The sequence below is a fragment of the Lynx canadensis genome, chromosome B2 (genome assembly GCF_007474595.2).
Source record: "Lynx canadensis isolate LIC74 chromosome B2, mLynCan4.pri.v2, whole genome shotgun sequence".
Classification (NCBI taxonomy): domain Eukaryota; kingdom Metazoa; phylum Chordata; class Mammalia; order Carnivora; family Felidae; genus Lynx; species Lynx canadensis.
Window position 1 is genome coordinate 49,737,931 of NC_044307.1, and position 27,321 is coordinate 49,765,251.

Sequence of the window (27,321 nt, forward strand, 5' to 3'; positions counted from 1 at the left end):
TTTTTCCCTAAACATATATATATTTTACACCACTATCCTCCTATATTTAATGGTGTAGAGAATTCTAAGGTTAACAAGCTTTATGTTCCCTTCTGTTTTTCTTTTACTTTGTTCACTGCTTTTTCTTGCACTGTAATTAAACGTACTGAAATTAAATGTAAGTACTCCAAGGTATTTTAGGTAGAGTTTTCGTTATTCTCTCTGTTGTGTTTACTCTGGGGTCTTATTAAAAAGAGAAATTACTATGTGTACTTTGGATACCTTCTCTTTTATGATTTTTAAAATTTTTTTTAACATTTATCCATTTTTTGACAGACAGAAAGAGAGCACAAGCAGGGGAGGGGCAGAGAGAGGGTGAGACACAGAATCCGAAGCAGGCTCCAGGCTCTGAGCCCTCAGCACAGAGCCCGGTGCGGTGCTTGAACTCATGAAACGCGAGATGATGACCTGAGCCAAAGGCTTAACCAATTGAGCCATCCAGGCGCCCCTCTTTTATGACTTTTGTCTCCTGATTTTGTCCTCTGCATTCAGGTAGATTCCATCGGTGTGTTCTTCATAGTGCTTATGCACTTTGGGGCAGAGGTGATTTCATTCTTTACCACTTCCAGTGAGTGCATTATTAAATTCTGTTGTTGCACTTTAAATTCCACAGAATTCCGGGTTCCTGAGTGGCTCATTCAGTTAAGCATTCGACTTTGGCTCAGATCATGATGTCACAGTTTGTGAGTTTGAACCCCATATTGGGCTCTGTGCTGAAAGTGCAGAGCCTGCTCGGATCCTCTGTCCCCCACTCTTTGCCCCTCACCTGCTCTCTCTCTCAAAAACTAGTAAATTTTGGGGCACCTGGGTGGCGCAGTCGGTTAAGCGTCCGACTTCAGCCAGGTCACGATCTCGCGGTCTGTGAGTTCGAGCCCCGCGTCGGGCTCTGGGCTGATGGCTCAGAGCCTGGAGCCTGTTTCTGATTCTGTGTCTCCCTCTCTCTCTGCCCCTCCCCCGTTCATGCTCTGTCTCTCTCTGTCCCAAAAATAAATAAACGTTGAAAAAAAAAAAATTAAAAAAAAACAAAAAAAAACTAGTAAATTTTAAATAAATAAATAAATTCCATAAGATTCTTCATATTCTTCATCTCAATCCTATTTTATTTGTCTCTCTCTTAACCAGCTATCATCTCAACTCAGACTATCATGATTTCACGTTTTACTTCATCTAGTATCTCATATAATTCATATTTCTAAAGATTTATTGATAGCAGTAAACATGCATTATCTAAACTTTGCTCCTTAAATAAACTATAGTCTTTTCTGCCTTTGGTTGCTTTATTCTACCACAATTATGTTACAGAGTTTTTTTTTAATCTGTCCCTTAGTTTACTGTTTATTCATCCTTGAGTTTTGAGTCTTAATCTAAAATTTAATTTCGTGTTGTAACAAAATGTGAAACAGGAGCAAACTAAACAAACGAGTGCATTCTCTAACATACTCTCATTTCTTACCTCTCGTTGCCTGGGGCGATGTCAGCTGCAAGACGGGTCCAGGATTTCTTAGGACAAGCACCATGAAGTTGGACTTTCCCATATACCCCTGAAAGTAAAAGGAGGAACTGTTGGACAAGAAATTTTAGAGGATTAAGGCCACTTAAGTAAGGCTCATTAGAGAGGCTACTGTGCAGGATATGTTGTATAGAAACTACATATGAAGATGTCCATCTTATCAGACAAAGAATAAATTCTTCAAAACTTAATCTCTTTCTCTCAAAAAGCTATAGAGAAATGCATGCTAAACAACATCTAGTAATCCAAAAGTTGGGACCACTCCAATGGCTAACTAGTTACATTCTACCATTATGTGACTTGCAGTTCTGTTGGAAGTTAACTGGTTTTGATATTTTATGTTATCGGCTTCATTTTCCAAAAGGCAAGGGTAATTTTATTCCCTGAGGTAAGGGATTTGGTGCTATTAGCTTTGTTTTCAGTGGTTGGACCTCATATTTTTTTGTATTACAGATATCAAAGGATAGATCTCTAGCTCCTTTGTTTCAAAATATAATTTATTTCAGACTCATAAATTTAAGTCGTACCAGGGATATGCTTGATGCGGTCCAGTTTTATTCCTTCAGGTCTTTCCTCTTACGTGTTTTATTGCTGTTTAAAATCACATGTAGCACAATTCCTCATATTCCAATGGTCTCAAAATGTTTTGAGCAGAACCCAAGCAGTAACAAAATTATGATCATGCACTCCTAATGCATGTGTATTTATTTATTTTTAGATAAACATACACATATATGAATATCTTCACATATGATTCAATAAAAGTTCTAACATTTTCTTCCTGTACCCAAATGTATTGTTTGTTTATGCCTGGATTGGTGCATAATATATCACTAATACTGAAATCTAAAGATTTCACAATTTTTAGCAGAAAACTTGAATTAAAAAAACCCCAAATACCAGTAAGGTGCAAATACTATGCTTTGAGTTTTAATACAATGTAAGCAAAAAAAATTCTCAGTTAGAACCCAACCACCTGTTTATGTCACTATCTATATTTTTTTCCATACTCTAATTCAGAAAAAGTCACAAAACTAAAAATCAGGATTAATGGAAATGCAACAAGTATTCTAACTTTTAAGACATGTCCTGGAATAATCGATCTTTCATAATGATAGTCATATATATATATGCCTATCTCTAAACATTTCATATGATATCATCATCATCATCTTTAAAAATATTCCACCTTTTTCACTATTGGCTAAGTAAAGTAGGAAGGGGAGGAACGTGAAGTAATTTAAAGAAATGTCCAACAACGATTTTGGTGAAAACCAGTTAATTTCCTTAACTGAGTTATGCAGAAAACTAGACTGATCAGACAAGTAGATTTCTTGATCATTTCTAATCATCAAAGATTTACTATAAAATAACTCCCATTCCTTGTTTCAAGATTATACTACGTAAAAAAATTAAAATCTGTAATTTACCATGGTATCATACAATTTTAAGCATACAGAGAAATATTTCATTCCTTATTCAATTTAATATCAGAGAAAATTTCAAACACACTAGCTTGGCCATATCGCTGGAGTTGAGGATTAAGATGGGCATCCTTTTATACTAAAGCAAAGTTTAATCCAATGTGGTGCTGCACCGAACAGAGTGGATACCACAGGCAAAAATAAATGGAATGTTCTGTTATCCATCTAGTAAAAAAGTAAAAATATTCTTGAACCTCATATTCGTAAAAAGATAAAAGCATGTATGAAAAATCCTTTTGAAACAATAAAGCCCTCTGAAAGTACAGTACTATCTTGCAATGGTTATACTTTTTGAAACTAGGTTATCAAACTTCATATTAGCCTAACATGACTGCTTCCATTTTACTGGGTTGTTGAAATCTTAGAAAATTAGTATTGCCATACAAAGAAAGAAAAAAAAAAAAAACATGTTAGAATAAGCAGCTTTTTATACCTATCCCTTAATATGGAGTTATTGTGAGGCTTCACATCCTAGTTATATAATCCCGGTCTCAGTTTCTATGCTTTTACATAGGTCAACTTTAAAATAGGATTTGGTGCTGTGGCAGTACCAAATAAAGAAACTGCCAACCGTGTTTTTTTAGATCAATTAAATATATATATCAACAACCACATAATATTTATAGTTAATAACAGACTCTTAGTCCAGGCTTTGGTGTCTGACCTATCTGGATATAAATCTAAGCTCTGACACTATAGAGCTGTGTGGGCTTCTGCATATTGTTAATCATCTCTGAGTCCTATTTTTGACATCTGTAAAATGGACACTGGTACAGAAGACCTGGTAAGTGAAATAATAAATATAAATTATCTAGAAGAGTGCCTGAAATTTAGTATGTGTTCTATGAATGTCACTTCTCCATCACAGAAATATACGTTTCATTTCATTTTTAATAAAAAGTTATAGTATACTCTTACCAATTGTTCCTGGATCAACATGAATTCCATTGAAACGGTCACAGAAAATTCCTTCTGAGGCTCTAAGGAGAATCAGAAGCTTTTGCTCTTTTCCTAAGGGATTTTCCAAAGTACCTGTTTACAAAGAAAAGTAATTTAAATTAATTTGAAATTAAAAGAGAGAGGAGGAAATTGTGATGTAATTTAGAGAATGCAAAGTAGATGCTATCATGTAGACTATACACAGAAGAGCCAATTGTCACATGATGAAATGAGAAAAGGGGGGGAAATGAGATGCAGTAAACTTCTCTGAGGTAGAGTGGATTGCTCTTCAGCAAATATTCACTCTTCTTTCTCCATTCAGGAAGCGTATACTTTCCTAACTACTAAAATTAGCCTGTCCTAGGGACTTGTTTTGGCCAATGAAATTTGGGTAGAAGTGATAGTAATACCAATTCTGAGTTGATGCTTTAAAATACTTTGCAAGTTTTCACCAGGTCATTTGCTATTATGTTCCCTGTCATGAAAGGAGAATTCCTTAATGACATCTAGTGCCTGAATGAAGGCAAAGGTAGCAGAGCTGAAGAACACAGAAGCTGCAACTGATTCTAGCGAAAATATTTGTTGTTGTAAGCCAACGAGATTTGGGGAGTATTTGTTACACATAATTACAGCAAAACCTGGCTGATACACTGTCTATGGCTGTATCCCCAAATTGCTTTACATGCATCTTAGCATTTAATCCTCACAGCAATCCGGAGAAGTAAGTATTATTATTATTTTTTTAAGTTTATTTATTTTGAGAGAGAGTGAGCAGGGGAGGGTCAGAAAGGGAGAAAGAGAGGCCCAAGCAGGCTCCATGCTGCCAGTGCAGAGCCCGACATGGGGCTTGATTTCATTAACCATGAGATCCTGACCTGAGTCGAAATGAAGAGTCATGCTTAACTAAGCCACCCAGGTGCCCTAAGTATGATTCTTAGGTCAATTTTAAATATTCATACATAACAAGGCTAAGAGGTTAAAGGACTTGTCCAAATTTATCCAACTAGTAAGTAATAATCTGAATTTAAACAATGGTGAATTTGAACAGTTTCTGCCAAGTGATTATTAAACATGTACTGGGTCTTTTTCTAAACCGAAATTATTCTAGCAGCATATGAAGAAAATCCATTCAGGATATGAAGGTCAGCACGACTTTTGGCCTTAATCCATCAATGCAAACAGAGGAGTTTGGTCACTTTTGCAGCATACAAATTGGGGAATTTTGCTGGACTAGACTTAGTATTGACCTAATAAAGGTTATTTACTTCAGAAAATACATCTTAAGATACAGAAAGTATTACAAAGAATTCGTTTTTCAAGAAGAACCTGGTGAGAAGATAGTTCCCAAACTATATACTGTACCAAACAGGCTGACAAAGAATATCTGTCACCAAATGAGACTTTCCAATTGAGAAATCCCTGAAAACAACCAAAATGAGGCTGCTGATACACTATGAAGTAACTAGTGAAGTTAAAATTGCCTGGTTATCATTTTGCTTAAGCAGTTTTTCAGAGGGTGTAAAATCATTCTCCTCCATTGGCATTCCATATATATACCTGGTTAGCCAAAAGGTTCCCATGTGAGTTGTGAGTTTGCAGCTTGCTACATCTTTATGGTCTAGCCTTCACAGCCATTAGTCTACGAGGCAGTGTTGAAAGTAAGCCTCAGAGAGGTAAGTGAATCTGCCTGGAGTCAGACAGTGGGTCAGTGGGCAAGGATCAGACCCCACAGCCTGTTTTCCCAGTGAATTGCTGGAGTACACTGCTGTTCCAGGTAGGAATGCCAATCCTCAGCTGAGTGACTAATGTATCCTCTGGACCCAAACAAAGACGTGCTAGAGCAGAAAGAAGGAAAGCAGGGGAGGAGGAGAATGTTAAGAAAACATGTGTGGTGTAGCTCTTATCTGGCAGTTTTAAGTCTGTCCAGTAAGCGGTTTTCCAACTGTGATTTCATTTATTTCACGGAGGGTAGTTTAGATTCTTGGGGGGGGGGGGGGGGCGGGGGGGAATGGCCTAGCACTAAACAGATACCAGAGAGAAAAAAGTAGGACAGTTTTTGCCCTAGAGAAATGTATGCAGAGTCCCACAAAGAGAGTTCAGCGTTCCTCTAAAATCGGAGATTAAATCAATTATGCAACCCCAAACTGCAGCACATGTGAGCTTTCGCAGAAAGTCTGGGCAAGATTAGTCTCTGCTGTGATATTCTGATATATCTGAAATGACCAGGGTTTGAATTTTTTTGTTGTTGTTACATGGGGTAAGGGGAAGATGGGGGTAGGCACTGGGTAGAAAGGAGACAAGAATGACCTAAGAGGGGGAAAAATTATGCCATTTTAACATTAAAATGCAGTACCTCTTGAATTTGTAAAAGCTGTGAATGGGAAGCCCTAAAGGCCAGGCTCCTCTTTCATTCTCTGATCTAGCAATCAAAGACAGGTGAGGGCTCTCACCAGCTTGGGCTTTGTCCCTAAATGACTGGAGCTACCACTGAAAGAAAGCTCTGGAGATAATACAGTTCCTCTCAGGTTTCCTTTTTCAAGCTGCTTCAAGCTGCTCTAAACTGTAGCAAAAAGCATTTGTCAACCTGGATGAATTTAGATACTCATAATAGAGGGGAAATCACTGTCATTGCATTGCAGAGAAGCCAGGTGTTTTTGCATCCACAATTTCATTGAATTCTTCCAACCCTCTGATGGATTATTGCTGAGGAAACTGAGACAAAGACAAAGAGAGGTTAGGTAACTTGTCAGAAATTACACAGCTAATAAGTGGTGAGCCTGGGCTTAGACTTAATAAGTACCATCCTAGGACATGTGGACATGAGGAACAGGAAAGAAGTAAAGGGAGGTTGCCATTACTTAGTGCAATGGTGGGCAATGGAGGGGAAACAATATGTTCCAGATGCTAAAATCACCTGAGGAGATGGAAGAAAATAAGTTCTGACATACAAAAGATAACTGTTATAACGATTTCAGGAATATGGTACAAATGGATTCCATGAACTTCAAAGGTAAGAAAAGGGAAAAGAACCTTATATTATTTCATTAACTAAAGCTCTTTGATGGAATCAAGTATAAACCTAGTTTACACTTAAGCCCACTCTCTCAACATGACTCTCCACACCTTGTAACTAAGCCAACACACACTGAATTACTTGCTATTCCCTCTACGCTCTCTCCTCTGTGCACATGAGAGTCCCCAGGCTTTAATATCAACACTGTTGTCTTAACTCCTGGACATCCCTCAAAACATGGCTCCACTGTAGTTTATGTCTAACAGCCTTCTATGATTTCGAATTAGATGCTCTCTTCTGTGAATAAAGATGTCCACACTCCTTGCTGTCCCCCCCCCCCCCAAAGAGCTTGTTCTGACAAAATAGTACGGAATATGGACAAAGGTGATTTCCTGGAGTTCTTTACTGCAGTGTTATCTATTTAAAATAACAAACAATTGAAAACACTTTGAAGTAATAAATGATTGGAAACCACTGTCCATTTAGATCCCCTTCCTCTTCCCCAATTTCCTTGACATGCTCAAAAGCTGAGTCATTTAAGTCTTTAACACACCAAAACCCAGCTCTGATGCCACCTCTTTTGGGATCCTTCCTTGTCAGCTAAGATTTGGTCAAGTGGCCCCTTCTATGGCTTATGTCACTACATCTAAACTGTGCTGTAAGTCCCTTCTACCTGATGGCCTCCTACTCTCTATAGTGAGCTAATCAAAAGAAAAGACTGTGTACTGCCAGTAGAGTTCATTTATGTTTTATCAGAAATGAAATGAAATGAAAAATTAGGTAATTTTAACCAATCTTTTTGCAGTAAAGAGAAATAAAGAGGAATACTCCAGAGTAAAAAAGACCCATTTCACCAATGTTGGAATAATCTTAAGCATCTATGTGCCTGGCATCAAAGCTGCAGAATAAATAAAGCAAAAATTGACAGAATACAAGGAAAATAGATATACCTATAATAACAGTGGAAAATTAAACATAACTATGAAGAGAATGAACAAAAAGCAGTAAGGATATAGCAGTTTTGAATAATACTATTGGCAACTCTGACATAAGAGTCCTGGATGGAAAATTAGACCCAAAAGAATACGTGTCATTTTGCGACATGTACAACAGAGTCACAAATAATGATCATATGGTGACCCTAAAGCAAGTTTAACAAATTTAAAAGGATTGGAATCATAGATGCTTGCTGACCACAGTTCAATCAAACTGTGCAATTTATACAGGGAAAGGTCTATAAAATGAACTATATTGAAATAAAAATTTCCCAATTATCTAGAGATATCATTAAGAGAGTGAAAAAGCAAGCCACAGAGTAGGCAAAGACATTTGCAATACATATAACCAACAAAAGGTACATTGTAGAATATATAAGTGTCTCCAATAAATCAATATAAAACAGAGAATTCATTATTTTAAAAGATGGCAAGAGAACATCTACTTCACAAAACGATATCAAATAAACAATAAAAAGTTTTAAAGTATTAATCACATTAGAGATGAGAGAAATGAAAATTAAACAATAATTAGATCTTACTACATACCTGCTGGAATGGAATTAGGTTTAATTTAGCTGTGTATTTTTTATTTTATAAACTTTTCTGTATGTGCATATTTCATAATTCAGATTTTATTAACTGATTATTATGTTTTAAGGACACTGATCAATAAGTATTTATTAATCAAAAGAACAGAAACTGGCCAAAATTATATGTTTTACTGCTTTTCCATGACATTAATATTTTTATAGCTCTATTGAGATATAACTGACATACATGAAAATGCATATATTTGATGTATATTGACTGAAATTTTAGATAAAACTTTTTTCAAGTCCTTTTCATTGAATCCAAAGAAACAAACGGTATTTCTACATAATTTGTATTTCTGTCTAAGTAAACCTTGAAATTCCATGAGATATCATGATTGATTTCACATGAAAGGTTAGGAAATTATCCCCCAAAATTAATTTTGCACATTTCTTCTGTCCTCTGAAGTCGGTTATATGAGCTTCTAACTGGAGCGCCATTATTTTTCTAGAGCCTTGCTATGTCTATTTTCTTCAGAGCAGAGCCTCCAGAACATTTTTATGATCAGAACCAAACTAGCAAATAAACAAACTAAACCAATCAAATTGTGAAGCAGATTTTATTATGAATTAGATTTTAATTCCTAGTGTACATTTGACCCACCTATCCCTAAAACATTCCTCCCCTACAATCAAAACTAGGTGAAAAGGGCTTTTAGTCCAATGAAATAATGATTGGTTATAAGAGTAACAAGTAGGCACAAATGATAATCTCTAATCCCTTGGAGAGTGATTGTATTCTGGCTGACAGGTTTTTATCATTGATGAGGCCTGTCATTTTGTCCAACAATTGATAGAATATTAAAATAAAAGTTAAGGGTGCCTGGGATGTTCAGTCGGTTAAGTCTATGAGACTCTTAGTTTTGGCTCAGGTCAAGATCTCATGGTTCTTGGGATTGAGCCCTACATCAGGCTCTGCACTGAAAGCATGGAGCCTGCTTAGGATTCTCTCTCTCCCTCTTTCTCTGCCCCTGCCCCACTCTTGTTCTCTCTTTCTCCAAATAAATAAACTTAAAAAATAAATAAATAAAAGTTAATACATAATGTATTCACTCACATACTTGTAAAATGTATAAAAATCCTTAAAACTTTATAAACAAGGGTGAGCTAACTCACTTCTATAAGCCTTGGTTTCTGCAGCTTTAAAATAAACATAATAATAGCATAACTTTATTGGGAGTTAAATGATGTACTGCATGTTAGTAATACATGGCACAGTGTCTACGTATCAAATGTTTTAAATGCTTTTAAAAATGTTGGCTCTTAGTAGTAATAATGGGAAAAATAGTAGCAGTAACAATGAAGAAATGCTACATTTTATAATTAACATTCAAATTTACAAATTAAGAAAAACAAGGTGAGCCCTTCCCAACCAGTAATGTTCTCTTTCTAAAGTGCTAGAAACTAGACGTTTCAATAGCAAAAATAATAGGCGAATACTTATTTGAATGTCCAGCCCACAGAACTGCAGGAAATACAATTAAATTTATCTCCAACTCAAACACTCTTAAAATAGTTTTCTAAACAAGAAAACAAATTATTTATTCAGTCATTTATTCACCTATTTGCTTAAAATAATTTAGTTTTTCCATGCAAAAATAATTAAATAATACTTAATAGTTATTTTATTTATTATATAATTCACTAATTATTTGAAAATAATCAATTTCTAAAGGAATTTTACTGTTATTGTGATGGAAGTTCAAGAGTCCAAAATATAGTTTCAGAAACACTGATTTAGAAAATATTAAAATATTAAAGACATTACTGTAAATGTGTTTCATAGAAACTGATACCCCAAAAAATAGAAGAATCATTTCTTGTATCAATGTTTTGCTTATATATATATATATATATACACACACACACACACACACACACACACACACACACACACACATATATACTTATTATTATATATAGTGTGATGTTTATCTGTCAGAGAACTAGTATCCATCTAAAGATAAAAGAGATATTTCTGTGTTTAAATTCATTTTGAAATATGTATTATTTACCATTGGCTGCCACTCTTCTTCAAGACTCAAAGAAATGAAGTTTGGTGTTTCCTGAACTTGTAAAGAACAAAGCTTGTATGCTTTTGTCCTTATAGTTAAATAAATACAATATTTAAAAGTAACATCCCATTTGTGTCACTTTTTAATTTTATTGCATAACTAGTAATTTCATTAGGAAACTGTCAGTGTAAACAAAAACTGATTTCTTCACTCATGATCCATATTAGCCAATTTATAAATGATCTCTTTTGCAGATATTTATGTATACCTATGGTAATATTTACACATTAAATGTGTGGTTTATTTGTATTTTCTAAGCATAAACTTGAAAGAGGATATATACATTTTTTAATTTAATATATTATTTTTAAACATCGCTACAAGATTCCCTGGCTACTGAATGAGTCTAACTACTGGGTATTGTGGCTTTAGGCTAGAGGATATGTTTTAATCTACACTTTTCTCTGGTTTGTCTCCTTTTTATTACTTAATCATCCAATGAGCCTTACAGAACTGTCAGTTTGGAAGGCAATAAACTGTGTATGGATTTTTCTTCTTTAGGATTGAGAAAGTCCCAATCATAGAAGCAATGAAAGAAGCTTCCATAGACCCAGTACTTCATTTCCTGACAATCAAAGTCATGTGCTAATGATGACCTTAGGCACCTGGCTACAAATGTGAGACAAGGCTGACACATACCCATCACTAACTCTGCAAAACAATATGTGACACGTTTTAAGATAAAAACCCAGTTCTAAGCATAATTACTGAGCAACTAGGCAGCATGTCATGTGACCTTGTTGTGACAGGCCATGGAAACAATGAACTGCCATGTCCTCAGGGAAATTGATGTGTGGGGCATGTCTTTGCTTACCTAGGGATCAAGGAGGGTTCTATTAACTTTTAAAGACACTAATTATTACTAGTAATCCCTCTCTGAAATTCACCTACACCATCAGAAGAGAGTTTTCCATTTGCAATTTTATTTTATTTTTTGTTTATTAATTTTGATAGAGAGGGAGAGGGAGCGCATGAGCAGGGGTAGGGAAGAGACAGAGGGAGAGAGAGAATCCCAAGCATGCTCTGAGGTCTGCACTGAGTCAGATGTGGGGCTCAATCCCATTACCATGAGATTATGGCCTGAGCCAAAATCAAGAGTTGAACACCTAAATGACTGAACTACCCAGGTGCTCCTCCATTTGCAATTTTAAAACTATGAGCTTAAAACACTCTATTGAGCTGAACATTTGGATGAATAACATGTTAATGTCATTGGTATCTAAGACAAAGAACACATTTTAAAGCATAGGAATGATGTCCTCTCTCAGAAGATACCAGTGTAAAAGATGAGTTCAGACATCTACTCATGGACAATGAAATGCAAACATTTCAAGCAATCAACATACCAATGTTTATTAAACAGGCTTTGAGTTGGGCATTTTTATGAGTTTTTCTCTCCTAGACAGACTAAAAATTGAAAATACTTCGGATTTGTAGAATATTACCCATTTTTCATTGTTTTGTCATTATTTAATTCCTTTCATACAGAGGGGAAAAGCATTGTAGTCATTTACACATTAATACTATAATTCCTTCCTCACAGATGTAGACATTTAAGTCTAAGCTAAGGAGACTGAACATGTTACAAGAAAAAGGCATTGAGCTGAAAGACAGACTTAGATATATCCATTCATTTATATATACACTAATCAGTCACACAGTACACTATCTGAACTCTACTATGTACTAGGCACTAGGGTCACAAAATGTCTAGTCTATCATAATAGGGAAGGTGAAACATACCACCTTGTAACAATAAGATGAATGCAATAATGACAATATGAATTAAGAGAAGAGACCAGAACAAAAGACACAGTGAAAGCTACTAAATGGAGTCAGGAGGTGCTCACAGTAAAAATAGTCCTTGGGCACTGCCTTCAGTTGAAGGATGAGTATTTAAGGTAACTAAAATAGCCTCTAATCCTGGTCCCGGTCTTTATCAGCTAGGAGATGGGAGAACAAATCAGTTATCACGCAGGAGCTCAGTTTCCTTATCCATGTAATGAAACAGAGGATTCACAGAATCATTTAGGTCTGTGATATTACTGTTCTAAATCTACTATTAGAGAATACTCCAAAAGTTGTAGAATGAGTTGCTTAACTAGAAATATAATCCAGCTCTCTAGAATTGCCATGAGGATCCTAAACTAATTTCTCTCTTGTTAATATTATACTTATGATATTATGAAAAAGTAACCATTTTCAGCATAATTTGGCCTCAATTGTATCTTTAAGACTTTAGAAAGCAACCGGGACTTTGCTTCATTTCATTAAACGGGAACCTTATCTGTCTTCCTTACTGCTGAGTACTCAAGTCTCAGAAAGAATATTTGCCACTGAGCAGGCCATCAATGAAGCAGAAAGAAACAGAAGGAAGCAAGAGGAAAGGGACAGAGACAGGGACAAATCTATATGTAAAACTTGGGAAAATCATATCAGAGGAATTATTTTCTCCTTAATATTTACTAATTTGCCACAAAATATCATCCAGAAGAAAGTTATTCATGAAAGCACATACAGGTTTAATGACATCACTCTTATATGGATTACTATTCATTTTTAAACATGACATTTAATATGTTCACTTATACTTAAGATTACATTAATGCCAAAAAAATGAAGTTGTTAAAGAAATGGTATTCAATGTATTAAAAGTTACTGTCCCTAAAATAATGTGTTAGTTTTTTTCTTTGTTCCACATACAAAATAACGTTGTGTCAAACCTATATTGAACAGTCATTATAAAACAAAAATAAAAAAAAAAAAAGCCAAAATAAGATGGCCAGTTTCCTTTCCAACTTTCTTTGCTCTCTGCTAATTTCATACTAATGACTACTCCTTTTTTCTTATAAATTCCCTTCTTTGTTTCAATATATTATTTTCTTGTCATTTCATTTTCCTTCTCCCTGCATTGCTGTTTCTTTTCCATCCTCCTTCCTGAGCTCAGTTTCTTCTATCCGCCCTTTCTTTAACACCATTGGTACTCCCCCAAATTGTAGCCACTTACATACACTGAAATCTAATCTTGAGGTGTATGAGTCTACCTATTCAACAAAAAACTGTGAGGGCTTTCTATGTGTCTGACACTATTACAAGCACTTTAATAAATAATTAATTCTCATACAACTCCATGAAATAAGAACTGTTATTATTCCCATTCTGAAGGGAAGGAAACTGAGGCAGAGATAGATCCTGTAACTTACCCACAGTTGTTCAACTAACAAGTGGTAGAAAGGTGATTCTAACCTCATACTACCATTGACCCAGATCTCCCAACCTGAAATGTGGCATGGGTTCTAAAAAACTCCTCACCTGACATCAAAATTGTTACTAGGTTCTAGTGACTTTTTTACACACTCGGTATTTCTATAATTAATTATTCCTTTTTATTTCCAGTGCCCTAGTTGATTCCTTTACAAGGTCTCTCCTGAAACGTCTTACTATCTTCTCACATTTTACTGTGACCCTTCCAATATACTGCCTCATTCCCCCCACCTTCCACTGCCAGGAGTGATCTTTCTAAGACCAAATCCAATTATGTCACTTCCTTACCTAAAACTATTCAGGGACTACCCTCCTCACAGCCTTCATGATAAAATCCGAACTCCTTAACATAATGTATAAGGCCAAAAAGCTTCACTGGCTACCACCATTCTATAAAACCTACAATGCAGACATACATATTCCCTATACTTTCCTGAAGGTACAATTCATTTCCACAAATATGTGACTTTTGAGATCTCTTCCTTGATCTTTAAGCCCCTCCAGGTTGGAAGATGGGACTCTTCCATTTATGTTTTTACTTGTCTGTCTCCACTATTTTATGGAGACATTTCTTGCAAGCTAGGGTTCATGACTGATATTTCTGTGCATCCAGCTTCTCCCATAGTACTTGGCAAACAATAGGCAATGAGCAAACACATGACAAATTAAAGAATGGACAGAAAAATGAAATACTTTAAGCTTATCTCAAGTGTTGTATCAGATTAATGAGATAATCACTGCACAAAGAATGAAACTGAGTTTGGCATTTGTGATGCAACTATAACCCTCTGAGCAAGGCTTTGATATTAAACTTTCCTTCTAATTCTATAGCATTCTATCTTTCTACTCTACTAAAAGTCAGTTGATACCTTCTGCCAGCACTAGTTGACTTAAAAGGACCACCAAGAAATATAAATTCCACAATGTTAGGACTTGGATCAAATGGCATCAGACAGCAGACATACTTTGGCAGTGCTCTGTGCCAATGTCCACATCTATTAAGTTTGTTTAGTAACCAGTCTTATTATCTATTTCATGTTGGGATTTCTTTAGGGTGTGGTAGAATTAGACAGATGGGTTGAAAGTCTTCCTTCAGGCATAATACATATAAAATTGGGCAGATGGGTTCTAGTAATCAACCTTTAGGCCTACAACACATGGACAAAGCAGGAACAAAAATAATACACCACTGCCTACTAATAGGTAAAAATATAGTGGGGAATAGACAAATTTTAAAATAAAATTTGAAATGTATAAATCAAAACTGGAAAGTTTCCATGTTACTTCTCTTCAAAAGTATAAATTTTCAGGTACAAGCTTTTATTATAGTAGTAATTGAACTGAGAAACCTAAAAATAATTTACAAAAAAAAAAGACCAATCTTAGCAATAGCTATCCAACTGAAATACATTTTCTAGTCAGAAGAACAAGGCTCAGTTTTATTAAGTATTTCTATCAGTTAGCTGGATGAAGATTTTATAAAATATTAAATAAATGAGCAAACAAGCTTAATCTGAGAGAAAAAGATCAGAATTTAAAAGGATTTCCCCATTGTGGAAAAATGGATTGAAATGATAAAAAGGTAAGTTAAAAAGTATTACATTTAGATCCCCCTAGAACTGAAGGGAAAACAAAATAATCCTTACACAAGTGTACAATGTAGAGATATGTATTAGAGGCAGGACACAAAAAAGAGTACGAATTTGGGGGGCCTGGGTGGCTCAGTTGGTTGAGCTTCCAACTCTTGATTTCAGCTCAGGTCATGATCCCAGGGTTGTGGGATCAAGCACCGTGCTGGGCTCTATGCTGCACATGGAGCCTGCTTGATATTCTCTCTCCCCATCTTTCTTTGCCCTTCCCCTGCTTGTGCACATTCTTGCTCAAATAAATAAATAAATAAATAAATAAATAAATAGTAAGAATTACAGTTTACAATATAGTTGGCAGGACCAACTGCATAAAGGGCTGGACAGAGAAGGTAGTTCAATGTTTGGAAATATTAATAAAAAGATGGTATCTATTATGGTAGCTAGAAGCTAATTGTGCTGGAGAGCTTCTGTTGATGCCTCCATTTTCAAAGTCTGCTTTTCTTTCCTCTGCTCAGTGCCCCCAGGATACTGTTGACCTGCAGGTACTACATTGAGCTCTCCTTTACTCTGAGCTCCGGTTGGCTTTAGTCAAATGAAGCACAAGCAGGAGGTGAGGAAACAAAGAAAGTGAGATCAAGGTTTTTTTTATATCTATTAGCTGTTCCTTGTACTGAGTTAGTCCCAGACACAAAAGGTCATGGTACTTTCTGCCAGTTATCTCCATACATCCTCTGCCATCTCTAATTCCAGCAATGACTTCTTTTTCTCACTCCTTTAGGGCAAAGGGTAGTAAGGATGCTCTGCTGTTACTAGCCCTGGGGAATTCCCCATGCCATTTGGATTTTTGTGACTCTCTCCTTCATTAACATTTCCTCAAATAAGTCCAATTCAGTATGACATCTATCTTCTGCGAGCACCCTGACAGATAAACTGAAACATCAAATACTTATTACATGCCAAGCACATAGAAGAAACTGTTATGTTTAATGGTTTTAACATTCCTCCAAGGAAGTTTCCATTTTGCCATGTACTTTACTGCTGAATAAATGGATGTGTCCAGAGGGTAATTTGCTTAAGGTCAAACAGCAAGTAGATAACCAACATGGATTTGATCCCAAGCCATTTGACTTAGAGCCCATGCTCGTCACTGCTATACTCATTTGACTCTGTCAGGGTCCACCTAGGAAAAATTCTTTCCCTCTGGCTTCATACTCTCATAGGAATTGAACAAAGTAGTGTTTAAAGGCAATGTCAGGGAGTGAGGGATCTCATAACTCTGAGATACGTGAACAGAGTACAAATTTATAAAATCTTTCTGAAAAGCAGTTTGACAACATGTATCGAGGACTTTAAAACATAGACTAATCTGAACGAGAAGAACTCCAAAGACAACCATAAAACAAGTAACAAAATGACAATAAGTTAATACCTATCAATAATTACTGTGAATACAAATGGACACTCCAATCATACAGTCTGGTCAAAAGATATGGAGTGACAGATGGATAAAAGGCAAGACCCATGTATATGCTACCTACAAAAGACTCATTTCAGACCTAAAGATATATGCAGATTCAAAGGGACAGAAAAACATTTATTATGCAAATGGAGGTGAAAAAAAAGCCAGAGTAGTAATATTTATATCAGACAAAATAGCTTTAAAATAAAGACTATACCAAGAGACAAAGGACACTACATAATCATAGAGGGAATAATCCAACAAGATATAAATAACAATTGTAAATATTTATGCACCCAGCATGAGAGCAACCAAATACATAAAGCACCCATTAACAAATATAAAAGAAGTAACCAGTAATAATACAATAATTGTAAGGGACTTTAACACCCCATTTCCATCAATGGATTGATCACCCAAACAGAAAATCAGCAAGGAAATGGTGGATTTGAATGACACATTAAACCAAATGGATCTAATAGATATATTTAGAACATTCCATCCTAAATCAACATAATATACACATTCTTTTGAAGTGCGCATGGAATATTCTCCAGAACAGATCACATGTTAGGCCACAAATCAAGTGTCAACAAATTCAAAATGATTGAAGTCATACCATGCATCTTTTCCAACCACAATGCAATGAAACTAGAAATCTACCACAGGAAAAAAATGTGGAATCAAGCACAAATACATGAATATTAAATAACATTCCAGTAAACAATGAGTGGGCAAATCAAGAAATTAAAAAGGAAATAAAATAATATATGGAGACAAATGAAAATGAAAACACAATGGTCCAAATATTTGGGATGCAACAAATGCTATTCTAAGAGGAAAGTTTATAGCAATACAGGCCTACCTCAAGAAACAAGAATCTCAAATAAACAACCTAAACTTATATCTAAAAGGAACTTAAAAGAAGAACAAATAAAACCCCATATTAGTAGAAGACAAGAAATTATAAAGATTAGAGCAAAAATAAACTAAAATGAAACTAAAGAACAAATCAATGAAAATAGAAACTGACTTTTTTAAAAGATCAGCAAAATTGATAAACCTTTAACCACACTCTTCAAAACAAAAGAGAGAGAGAAAACACAAATAAATGAAATCAGAAATGAAAGACGAGAAATAACAACCATATCACAGATACACAAAGTATAATAAGAGATTATGAAACATGATATGCCAACAAATTGGACACACTAGAAAAAATGTATCCATTTCTAGAAATGTATAACCTCCCAAAAAATTCTAACAAAAAAAAGTTCAGAAGCAGATGGTTTCACAGGTAAATTCCAGAAAACATGTAAAAAAGAGTTAATACCTCTTCTCAAACAATTCCAAAAAAAAAAGAATAGAAAAGCTTCCAAATTCATTCTATGAGGACAGCAGTACCCTGATACCAAGTACGACAGAAAAAGAGAACTATAGGCCACCATCTCTGATGAACACAGATGTAACAATCCTCAACAAAAGATTAGCAAACTAAATCCAACAATACATTAAAAATATCATTAACCATAATCAAGGGGGATTTATTCCTGGGATACAAGAATGGCTCAATATTTACAAACCAATCATTATGATACATCATATCAACAAGGGAATGGATAAACACCATATGATCATTTTAATAGATGCAAAAAAAGCATCTGACAAAGCATAACATTCATTCATGATAAAAACCGTCAACAAAGTAGGTTTAGAGGGAACATATGTCAAGATAATACAGGTCCTATATGAAAAAAACTACAAGTAGCATCATATTCAATGGTAAAAACTGAGAGCTTTTCCCCTATGGTCAGGAACAATACAGGGATGTCTACTCTCACCACTTTTGTTAAACATAGTACTGAAAGTCCTAGCCACAGCAATGAGACAACAAAGAGAAAGAAAAAAGGCAGCCAAATTGGTAGGGAAGAAGTAAAACTTTTACTATTTGCATATGTCTTCATACTATATATAAAAAACCCTAAAGACTCTACCAAAAAAACTACTAGAGCTGATGAATAATTTCAGTAACATCAAAGGATACAAAATCAATATACAGAAATCCATTGTATGTCTATACACTAATAATGAAGTAAGAGAAAGAGAGATTAAGAAAACAATCCCATTGGGGCGCCTGGGTGCTTTAGTCAGTTGACTTCTGCTCAGGTCATGATCTTGCATTTTGGGAGTTAGAGCCCTGCTGTCAGTGCAGAGCCTGCTTCGGATCTTCCGTTCCCCTCTCTCTTTGCACCTCCCCCCTGCTCATGCTCTCTCTCTCTCTCTCTCAAAACTAAATAAACATTTAAGAAAAGGAGAAAGAAAACAATCCTCTTTACATTTGCAACAAAAATAATAAAATATCTAAGAATAAACTTAATTAAGGAAGTGAAAGACCTGTAGTCTGAACACTATAAAATACTGATGAAAGAAAGTGAAGACAACACAAACAAGTGGAAAGATATTCCATGCTCATGGAATGGGAAAACAAATATTCTTAAAATGTCCATTTAACCCAAAGCAATCTATACATTTAATTCAATCCTTATCAAAAATACCAATAGCATTTTTCATAGAACTAGAACAAATAATCTTAAACTTTGTATGGAACCACAAAAGACCCTGAATAGCCAAAGTAATCTTCAAAAAGAACAAAACGGGGGGCGCCTGGGTGGCGCAGTCGGTTAAGCGTCCGACTTCAGCCAGGTCACGATCTCGCGGTCTGTGAGTTCGAGCCCCGCGTCGGGCTCTGGGCTGATGGCTCAGAGCCTGGAGCCTGTTTCCGATTCTGTGTCTCCCTCTCTCTCTGCCCCTCCCCCATTCATGCTCTGTCTCTCTCTGTCCCAAAAATAAATAAACGTTGGAAAAAAAAAAAAAAAAAACCAAAAGAACAAAACGGGAGGTATCACAATCCCACATTTCAAGTTACACTATAAAACTGTAGTGATCAAAACGGTATGGTACTAGCACAAAAAGAGACACACAGATCAGTGGAGCAGAATAGAGAACCCAGAAATAAACCCACAATTATATGGTCAATTTATCTTTGACAAAGAAGGCAAGATTATGCAATGGGAAAAAGAAAATCTCTTCAACAAATGGTGTTGGGAAAATGAGACAACTTCATGCAAAAGAATGAAACTAGACCACTTTTTTATACTATACACAAAAATAAACTCAACATGGATTAAGGACCTAAACGTGAGACCTGAAACCATAAAAATCCTAAAATAGAGCACAGTAATTTCTCTGACATTGGCTACAGCAACATTTTTCTAGATATGTCTCCTGTGGCAAGAGAAACAAAAGCTAAGAGAAACAAAACTAAACTACTGGGACTACACCAAAATAAAAAGCTTCTGGGCCACAAAGGAAACAATCAATCAAACTAAAAGCCAACTAAATGGGAGGAATTATTTGCCAATGACATATCTGATAAAGAGTTAGTATCCAAAATCTATAAAGAACTTAGAAAACTCAATTCCCCCCAAAATGAATAATCCAATTAGCAAATGGACAGAAGACACGAATAGACACTCTTCCAAAAAAGACCAACAGATTCTTAATTATAGAGAACAAACTGATAGCTCCCAGAGCACAGGTGGGTGGGGAGATGGGAAAATCAGTGAAGGGGATTAACACTTATCATGATGAGCACTGAGTAGTATATAGAGTTGTTGAATAACAAAAATCACTGTATCATACACCTGAAATTAATATAACACTGTATGTTAAGTATACTAGAATTAAAATTTTTAAAAATGTTTCGGAACTAGAAAAAGTAATTGTTGCACATCACTGTGCATGTAGCAAATGATCCTGAGTTTAACTTGAGTAAAGTTATATGAATTTTACCACAATTCAAATAAAAACATGCACTTATCCTTAAGCCCATTAATTCTACTTACAAATGTCTATCCTAAGGAAATAATCAGAGATATGAATAATGATTTGAATTCTAAATTGTTCATTGCATAGTAAGGTACTTGGACAAAAAGAAATCTGAATAACCTTGATATTCAACAATAGGAAAATGGTTAACTAAATTATTATACATGCATGTATACATACATAGATATGGAATATTAACATTATTAAAACCATGTCCTGGAAAAAGAATGTGCTGAGGAAATTCTCACATTGTTAACACAGAATCCAAAAGATTATCACATTGTATACTCTGTTTTAAAGTGTGTATGTGTATGTGTGTATATGCATGTGCCAGAGAAAAATGATTTAAAGACAAGACTACAAAATATAACTGTGGTTATCTTTACATTTGGGAATATGAATGATTACTTCATATCTGTTATGTAACTTCTATTTGCTTTTCTCCATTTTCCAGTTTTGTATTGGAAAAATAAAAATTATTTTAAAGTATCAATAACTATGATTAAAAAGATATCACAATAATATAACTATGTAATCATAATAACAATGATTACAATAACTATGATTTAACTGTGGTTAAAATAATAGGAACTGCAAACTCTGAAAAAGAGAATATTCAAGAAAATGTGAATGAAGGGCTATCAAGGGAAGGGAATTTGAAACTCATCCTGTACAGATCAGATCAAAGAACCTGAACCAACAGATATTAGAGAAAGACAGACTGACTTAATAGAAGGACAGGAATTTAAATAGAATTTTTAAAAATGAGAACAGGTTATCTTAAAATGTTTTGATTTTTCTGTCATTGGAAGTATTTGAGAAATGGCTTGACCATAATTTTTGAGGAATCTTCACAGTGATTTAAACTCTAGACAGGTGGTTAGACCTAGAAATCTCTTTCACCAGAGATTCTAACATTTGGATGCTACCTAATAAAAATATCTAAGTATTTCCATTCCTCACCATCAGTAACTTACTTCTTTGGGGTAAGGTATTACTGTTCCTGGGAATTCTCTTTTAACTCCTTTGGGGGTGGGGGTGGGAGGGGCAAAGCAGATTGCCTTACTGAGTTCAAAAGTAGTTCCTTTGGGGTCAGAGTACATGTTTTTTTTATCATTGTATACTTACTTCTTACAACAGTTCCAAGTATACAGTTCACCTATACGAACTCAAACTTTTTATTTGCATAAGCCAATGCACCAGACCTGACTAATACACTAACCTCCAGATCTACACCAACCGCTTGTCCCTTGGCTTCAGCAACATGCTTCATTTCTTACCCGGGGTAGCCCCATCTCCTGGCATCTACTGAGCCTCTGGCCCCTCCACTAGATTCCCAGAGAGCCATGAAACATAACAAAGAAAGACCAAGTTCATGGGTTTGGGGTGAACAAAGTGAACTTCCACCCTTCTCCCCAGCTGCTCCCCTTATTGTCCCAAGATGTGGTGACTCTATAAGGCTTCTCTCAAGGCACCTCACATAGCCAAGCAAATAGCCCTGTTTCCTTAAGCAGCTGTGACCATCTTGTGTTTGCTTTCCCTCTTTTTTCTTTCACTTCTCTTTTGTCACTTCACTGTGATTATTTGCCCCAGTAAAGCATTAGCACATATTTTGCTTTCAGGTCTGTATTCCCAAGGATCCACACTAAGATAGCAATTGAAATTTTACTGTGAGTTAGTTAACCAAAAAATAAATCCTTCTGAAAGCATGAGCCACAGGTAAACTCTCATACAAAGGACCAAAGGGAAGAATTGATCTGTGGCCTGGAGAAGAACAAGAGGCCTGCCATGTGCAGCAGCTGGAGGTCCCTAGGGCCAGAAACATGGCCTGATGACAGTGGGTGGACATCCAAGAATGACTGACCAATCAAAGTCACTTCTGTCTGTGTTGTCTAAAGCTTGAAGAGGAAAAGTTTTACTAGTAAACTTGCCCCTTGCCTTAGCCCTCCCCAAACTCTATTAAACAACCTGCTAGATGATACCATCATTTCCCAAGGCCCTTCTCATAGAGTTTAATTCCCATTATGCTCCCAATCCATGTGCCCTCTACTCACCAACTTTCAGCTCCCCGCCTACAATGACCATGCATGCCACACTCAGAACACTGCTTCTGTCCACAGGGAATTCTAAAGTCCCCATCACATAGAGGCCTTTGAGGAATGGAAGATTCATATCCACAAGGACAGTCCTGTCTGAGGAAGAAAAAGAAATTGCTCAGACACATAAGCAATACAAGAATTGCCTTCTCTCCTCTAGTGATTTACCCTGAGATTCTCTAGGCAATTTAGGAGCTGCTTATGTTGCTACCAATGCCAGGCCGGGTGCAGCAACTAGAACAAGTAGTTTTCAAAGGACTAGGCCTTAATAAAGAGACAGGAGTTTAAAAAAATGCATGATTAATAAATCCTTCCATTGCCTAAAAAAACAAGTGTTATGGCCAAAAGGCAGTGTTTGTGCCTCAAACAGCTCCCCCAGGCCTACTTTAGTGCACATGTATAGGAAAGTTCCCTATCCTTTGGCCCTTCCCTTCACTTTGACTGTAATTTCAGGGAGGCAGAGAAGCAGAGATATGACCTTGGCTTCTGAAGTCAGATGATTTGGATGTGAATCCCAGAACTGCTACTTATTAACTGTATGAACCAACACATTTACCTTTCTGTGCCTCAGTTATCTAATCTGTGAAATGGGAATAATAAAAATGCCTGCTTCATTCACAGGGTTCTTGTGAGGGTGAAATGAGTTCACAAATCTAAAGTGCTTATACAGTACTAGTAAGTAATTCTCAATCTCCTAATTCCTACAGTGTAAAGCAAAGGTCTAGTGTGTGCTCAAGAAATGCTGGATATTTTCATTACTGGTACTGTTGTCAATTAACCTGGCATGCTTGTAGAGCTCCTCTGACAACACAAAACCATTGTTCTTCATCGCCCATTTCATAAAGTTTCCATACAACTTCACAAAAAAAAGAATCAAAGATTTTTGTCTGAAAGTAACAATAAGGCAATACATGAATAAAAATTCTTATTTAAAACAGAAAATATTTTGTGTATGCCAAAGTATTAAGTGTTACTTTCTGAGGCTTAGTAGTAATTCAACACAAATTAAAGATCTCAAATAAATGTTTCTGCTTAAATTTCAAGTACCATAATCAGTGACACATGTAAAGGTTTTAAGGAATTTTGTTAACATAATTTCATGTCTCATTCCAGGAAACAATGTACCCTGCTGTTCTAAAGGACCTGCCCTCCACCAAAGTAATTTCTCATAGGGTCTTTTCTAGTCCCTACTTATCTTTTCTAGCCTCCTCTGCATATGGTGAAGCCCATATGACTGAGCTATAGTCAATAAAATATAGGAAGGATTGAAATGTGACCTCTCTAGGCCTGGTTCATAAACTCTCCAGTAGGCACTTTCTCCTTTCCCTTGTCTCTCAGTCGGACAGTAGAACAATGGTTCTCAAGGTATGGCTGTGGTCCAACAGCCACCACCTACTCACCCATTCAAAATCAACCCAAGTTTTAGCTCTGCTAGTAAGATATTCCCAGTCTCCTCACTGGATCCACCACTCCTGCCATGGAAATCTGTCTCTGGTTTGCTATCCCATGATACCCTATACATTCTAATATCAGAACACTAAAACATATTATAATCACATCCATAATTAGTGTGTGTAAGGAGATGATTGTCACTGGGCTGGTCCTTAGTGTAATTATGCCTTTCTCACCCACTGTAACTTTCTTATGGGAATCCATTTTTAACAACCCTTGTGCTTATTGTGAATTCAGAGATAAAGTTGTTGGGTGGCTCAGTCAGTTAAGCATCAGACTTTTGATTTTGGCTCAGGTCATGATCTCATGGTCATGAAATCAAGCCGCATGTCGGGCTCTACATCAAGTGTGGAGCCTGCTTAAGATTCTTTCTCCCTCTCCTTCTACCCCTCCCCTGTCTGTGCTCTCTCTCAAATAAATAAATAAATAAATAAATAAATAAATAAATAAATAAATAACAAAAAAAGATACAGTTGCTAAATAAAGATTTCCCAGATCTGCAGAGTTTAGGTCCCTACACAACTTAAACTCAAGAGTACATTGGTAACAGATACAAATGAACCATCAGCCTAAGACGAAAATAAATAAATATTCCAATTGCATCTCTGGTGCTTTAAAAACATTCAAACGGGCGGCTGGGTGGCTCAGTCAGTTAAGCCTCCGACTTCGGCTCAGGTCACGATCTCACAGTCTGTGAGTTTGAGCCCCGCGTCGGGCTCTGTGCTGACAGCTCAGAGCCTGGAGCCTGTTTCAGATTCTGTGTCTCCCTCTCTCTCTGCTCCTCCCCTATTCATGCTCTGTCTCTCTCTGTCTCAAAAATAAATAAACGTTAAAAAAAATTTTTTTTTAAAACATTCAAACAAAAGAGTGAACTATCCAGAGAATGTTCTAGGTTTAACACACATTTTGGAAGTTCATGAGTTTAATATGACTTCAAAATTAAGATGCAAATTATTTCAAGCAAGCACCTTTAAAAATTAAAAAAGTTCTATGCCAATAACCCCTATCTATTCCAACCTATGGCCCAAACTACCAACATTTGGCTGCCAAGCCTGATTTTAAAAATGATTAAATTGCTTCAATAAATGTTTTATCTCATCTACAGAGCACTCACGCGCACAAAAGCATGATATTAGGCTTCGTTTTAACATACTTATCAGTTAAAATAGGACAATTTCCGTCCTTTTGGTCTTTATCACATACTCCTCTTAGAAGAAATTTCTCCTTTTGATTGCCCTATCCATTCCAAATATACCAACAAATTTCACACAAATCGCAGGTAGCTTAATTATTGCAAGCTCCATGAGAACAGAGACCACAGCTGCAATTCTTACATTTACTTGCTCAGGACCTTGAACAGTAGATACTCAAAAATAACACCAAAGAACATAAACATACCCCACATGTAAAATCTAATAGCTATACAAGAGGAAGTATAGGATGAAGACAAGAGTAGAAACATTGCTCTTAGTTTACTTTGAAATTGCCTGGATCTGTCTAGTCACCTTTTCTTCTTTCTTTTCCTCCCACATGATGTGTCAAATCTTGTTGAGTGGTAGGAATTCAAAGATGAGGAAGACATGTCTCCCATCATCAGATGAGGACAGATAAACAAATAAGTACAATGCGATATACTTGAAATGATAATATAATTGACCTTTGAGCAATATAGGTTTGAACCGCACGGATCCACTGTATCTGATAAATATAATATGGTACTTTAAATGTCCATTATGTTCCTTCTGATTTCCTTAATAACATTGTCTTTTCTCTAGCTTACTTACTATTGTGAGACTACAATAGATATTATAAGTAACCTACAAAATATGTATTAATTGTTTCTGTTATTGGTAAATCTTCTGGTCAACAGTAGGCTATTAGTAGTTACATTTGGGGGAGTTCAAAGTTATACACAGATTTTTGACTGCACAGGGTGGGGGATCAGCACCCTAACTCCCATGTTGTTCAAGGTCAACTGTATATTTTTTCATTAAATGGAGGTTGACCTCATCTTTACTCCCAACTACTTCAAAATAGAAATTCTATCAATGTGCTTAATAAAAAAACTTCTGTGAAGATGAAAGAAACAAATGCCCTATAAATATTTGTATCAAGGATATTTTGTACCATAATAACAGAGACTACAGCTATCCACACAAGAAACATAGGCAAAAGAATCCATTCCAAACTAGTCTCCAGAGCAGATCAGCTACACGTCCAAACTGACCAACCCTGAGCTACAATGACAGCTTCTAGTGGATTTCTATCTTTCCCAGGTGTGGAAAGTTAGGATCAATATGCCACTTTCTTTAAGTAGCTTCATTTCCATGAAATTAATCAAAACATTTCAGAAAAAAAATCACTCAGTAACATTTATACAAACCACTAAAAAACATGAATGATAGACCACCTCTAAATTAACTGTGGCCTGATGCTTTTCATCTTGCCTTGCTTTGACCAAGGCTTTTCCATCCTGCTCTGTCAGTGACCAATCTATCCTACTTGAGAGAATGAGCATGGGCATATGGAGGGAACCATCTGGAATTTCTGTTGCTCGATGGGAGGCTGATGGGGGAACAGATCTGGAAAGAGACTCCAAAAAGAATTAACGAGTACCAGATGTAATTAAAGACTGCTTTTTCCCCCAAAGGAGTTTGGGACCAGCCTTGGGGTGGTGCCTCTTGGTTCCAAATTACACCCCCTTTCCACTTGTTCATCTATCAAACACTAAACATCCCACCATCTTTATTTTGGCATCTTGTGCCAAGCAGTGTTTTGTTTGTTTGTTTGTTTTCTCCCCTTAAAGAGTTGTATTTTGACAATTATAAGGGCAAAGCTTTAGAAATAATATCTGGAAATTTAACGCTATGAAAGAATCACCTGAAATTCCCCATATATCAAATGCAACAACAACAAAGATGCTTT

At 35.9% G+C, this 27,321-nt stretch overlaps 1 protein-coding gene across 1 annotated transcript in view; it reads right to left on the reverse strand.

Annotated features, from left to right (window-relative positions):
* PKHD1 (PKHD1 ciliary IPT domain containing fibrocystin/polyductin) overlaps positions 1–27,321 on the reverse strand; it is a 486,267-nt gene that overhangs the window by 163,799 nt on the left and 295,147 nt on the right. The window contains 3 exon segments of the mRNA XM_030315703.1: positions 1,493–1,580; positions 3,952–4,065; positions 22,903–23,040. Of these exon segments, the coding sequence (XP_030171563.1) occupies positions 1,493–1,580; positions 3,952–4,065; positions 22,903–23,040 (340 nt within the window).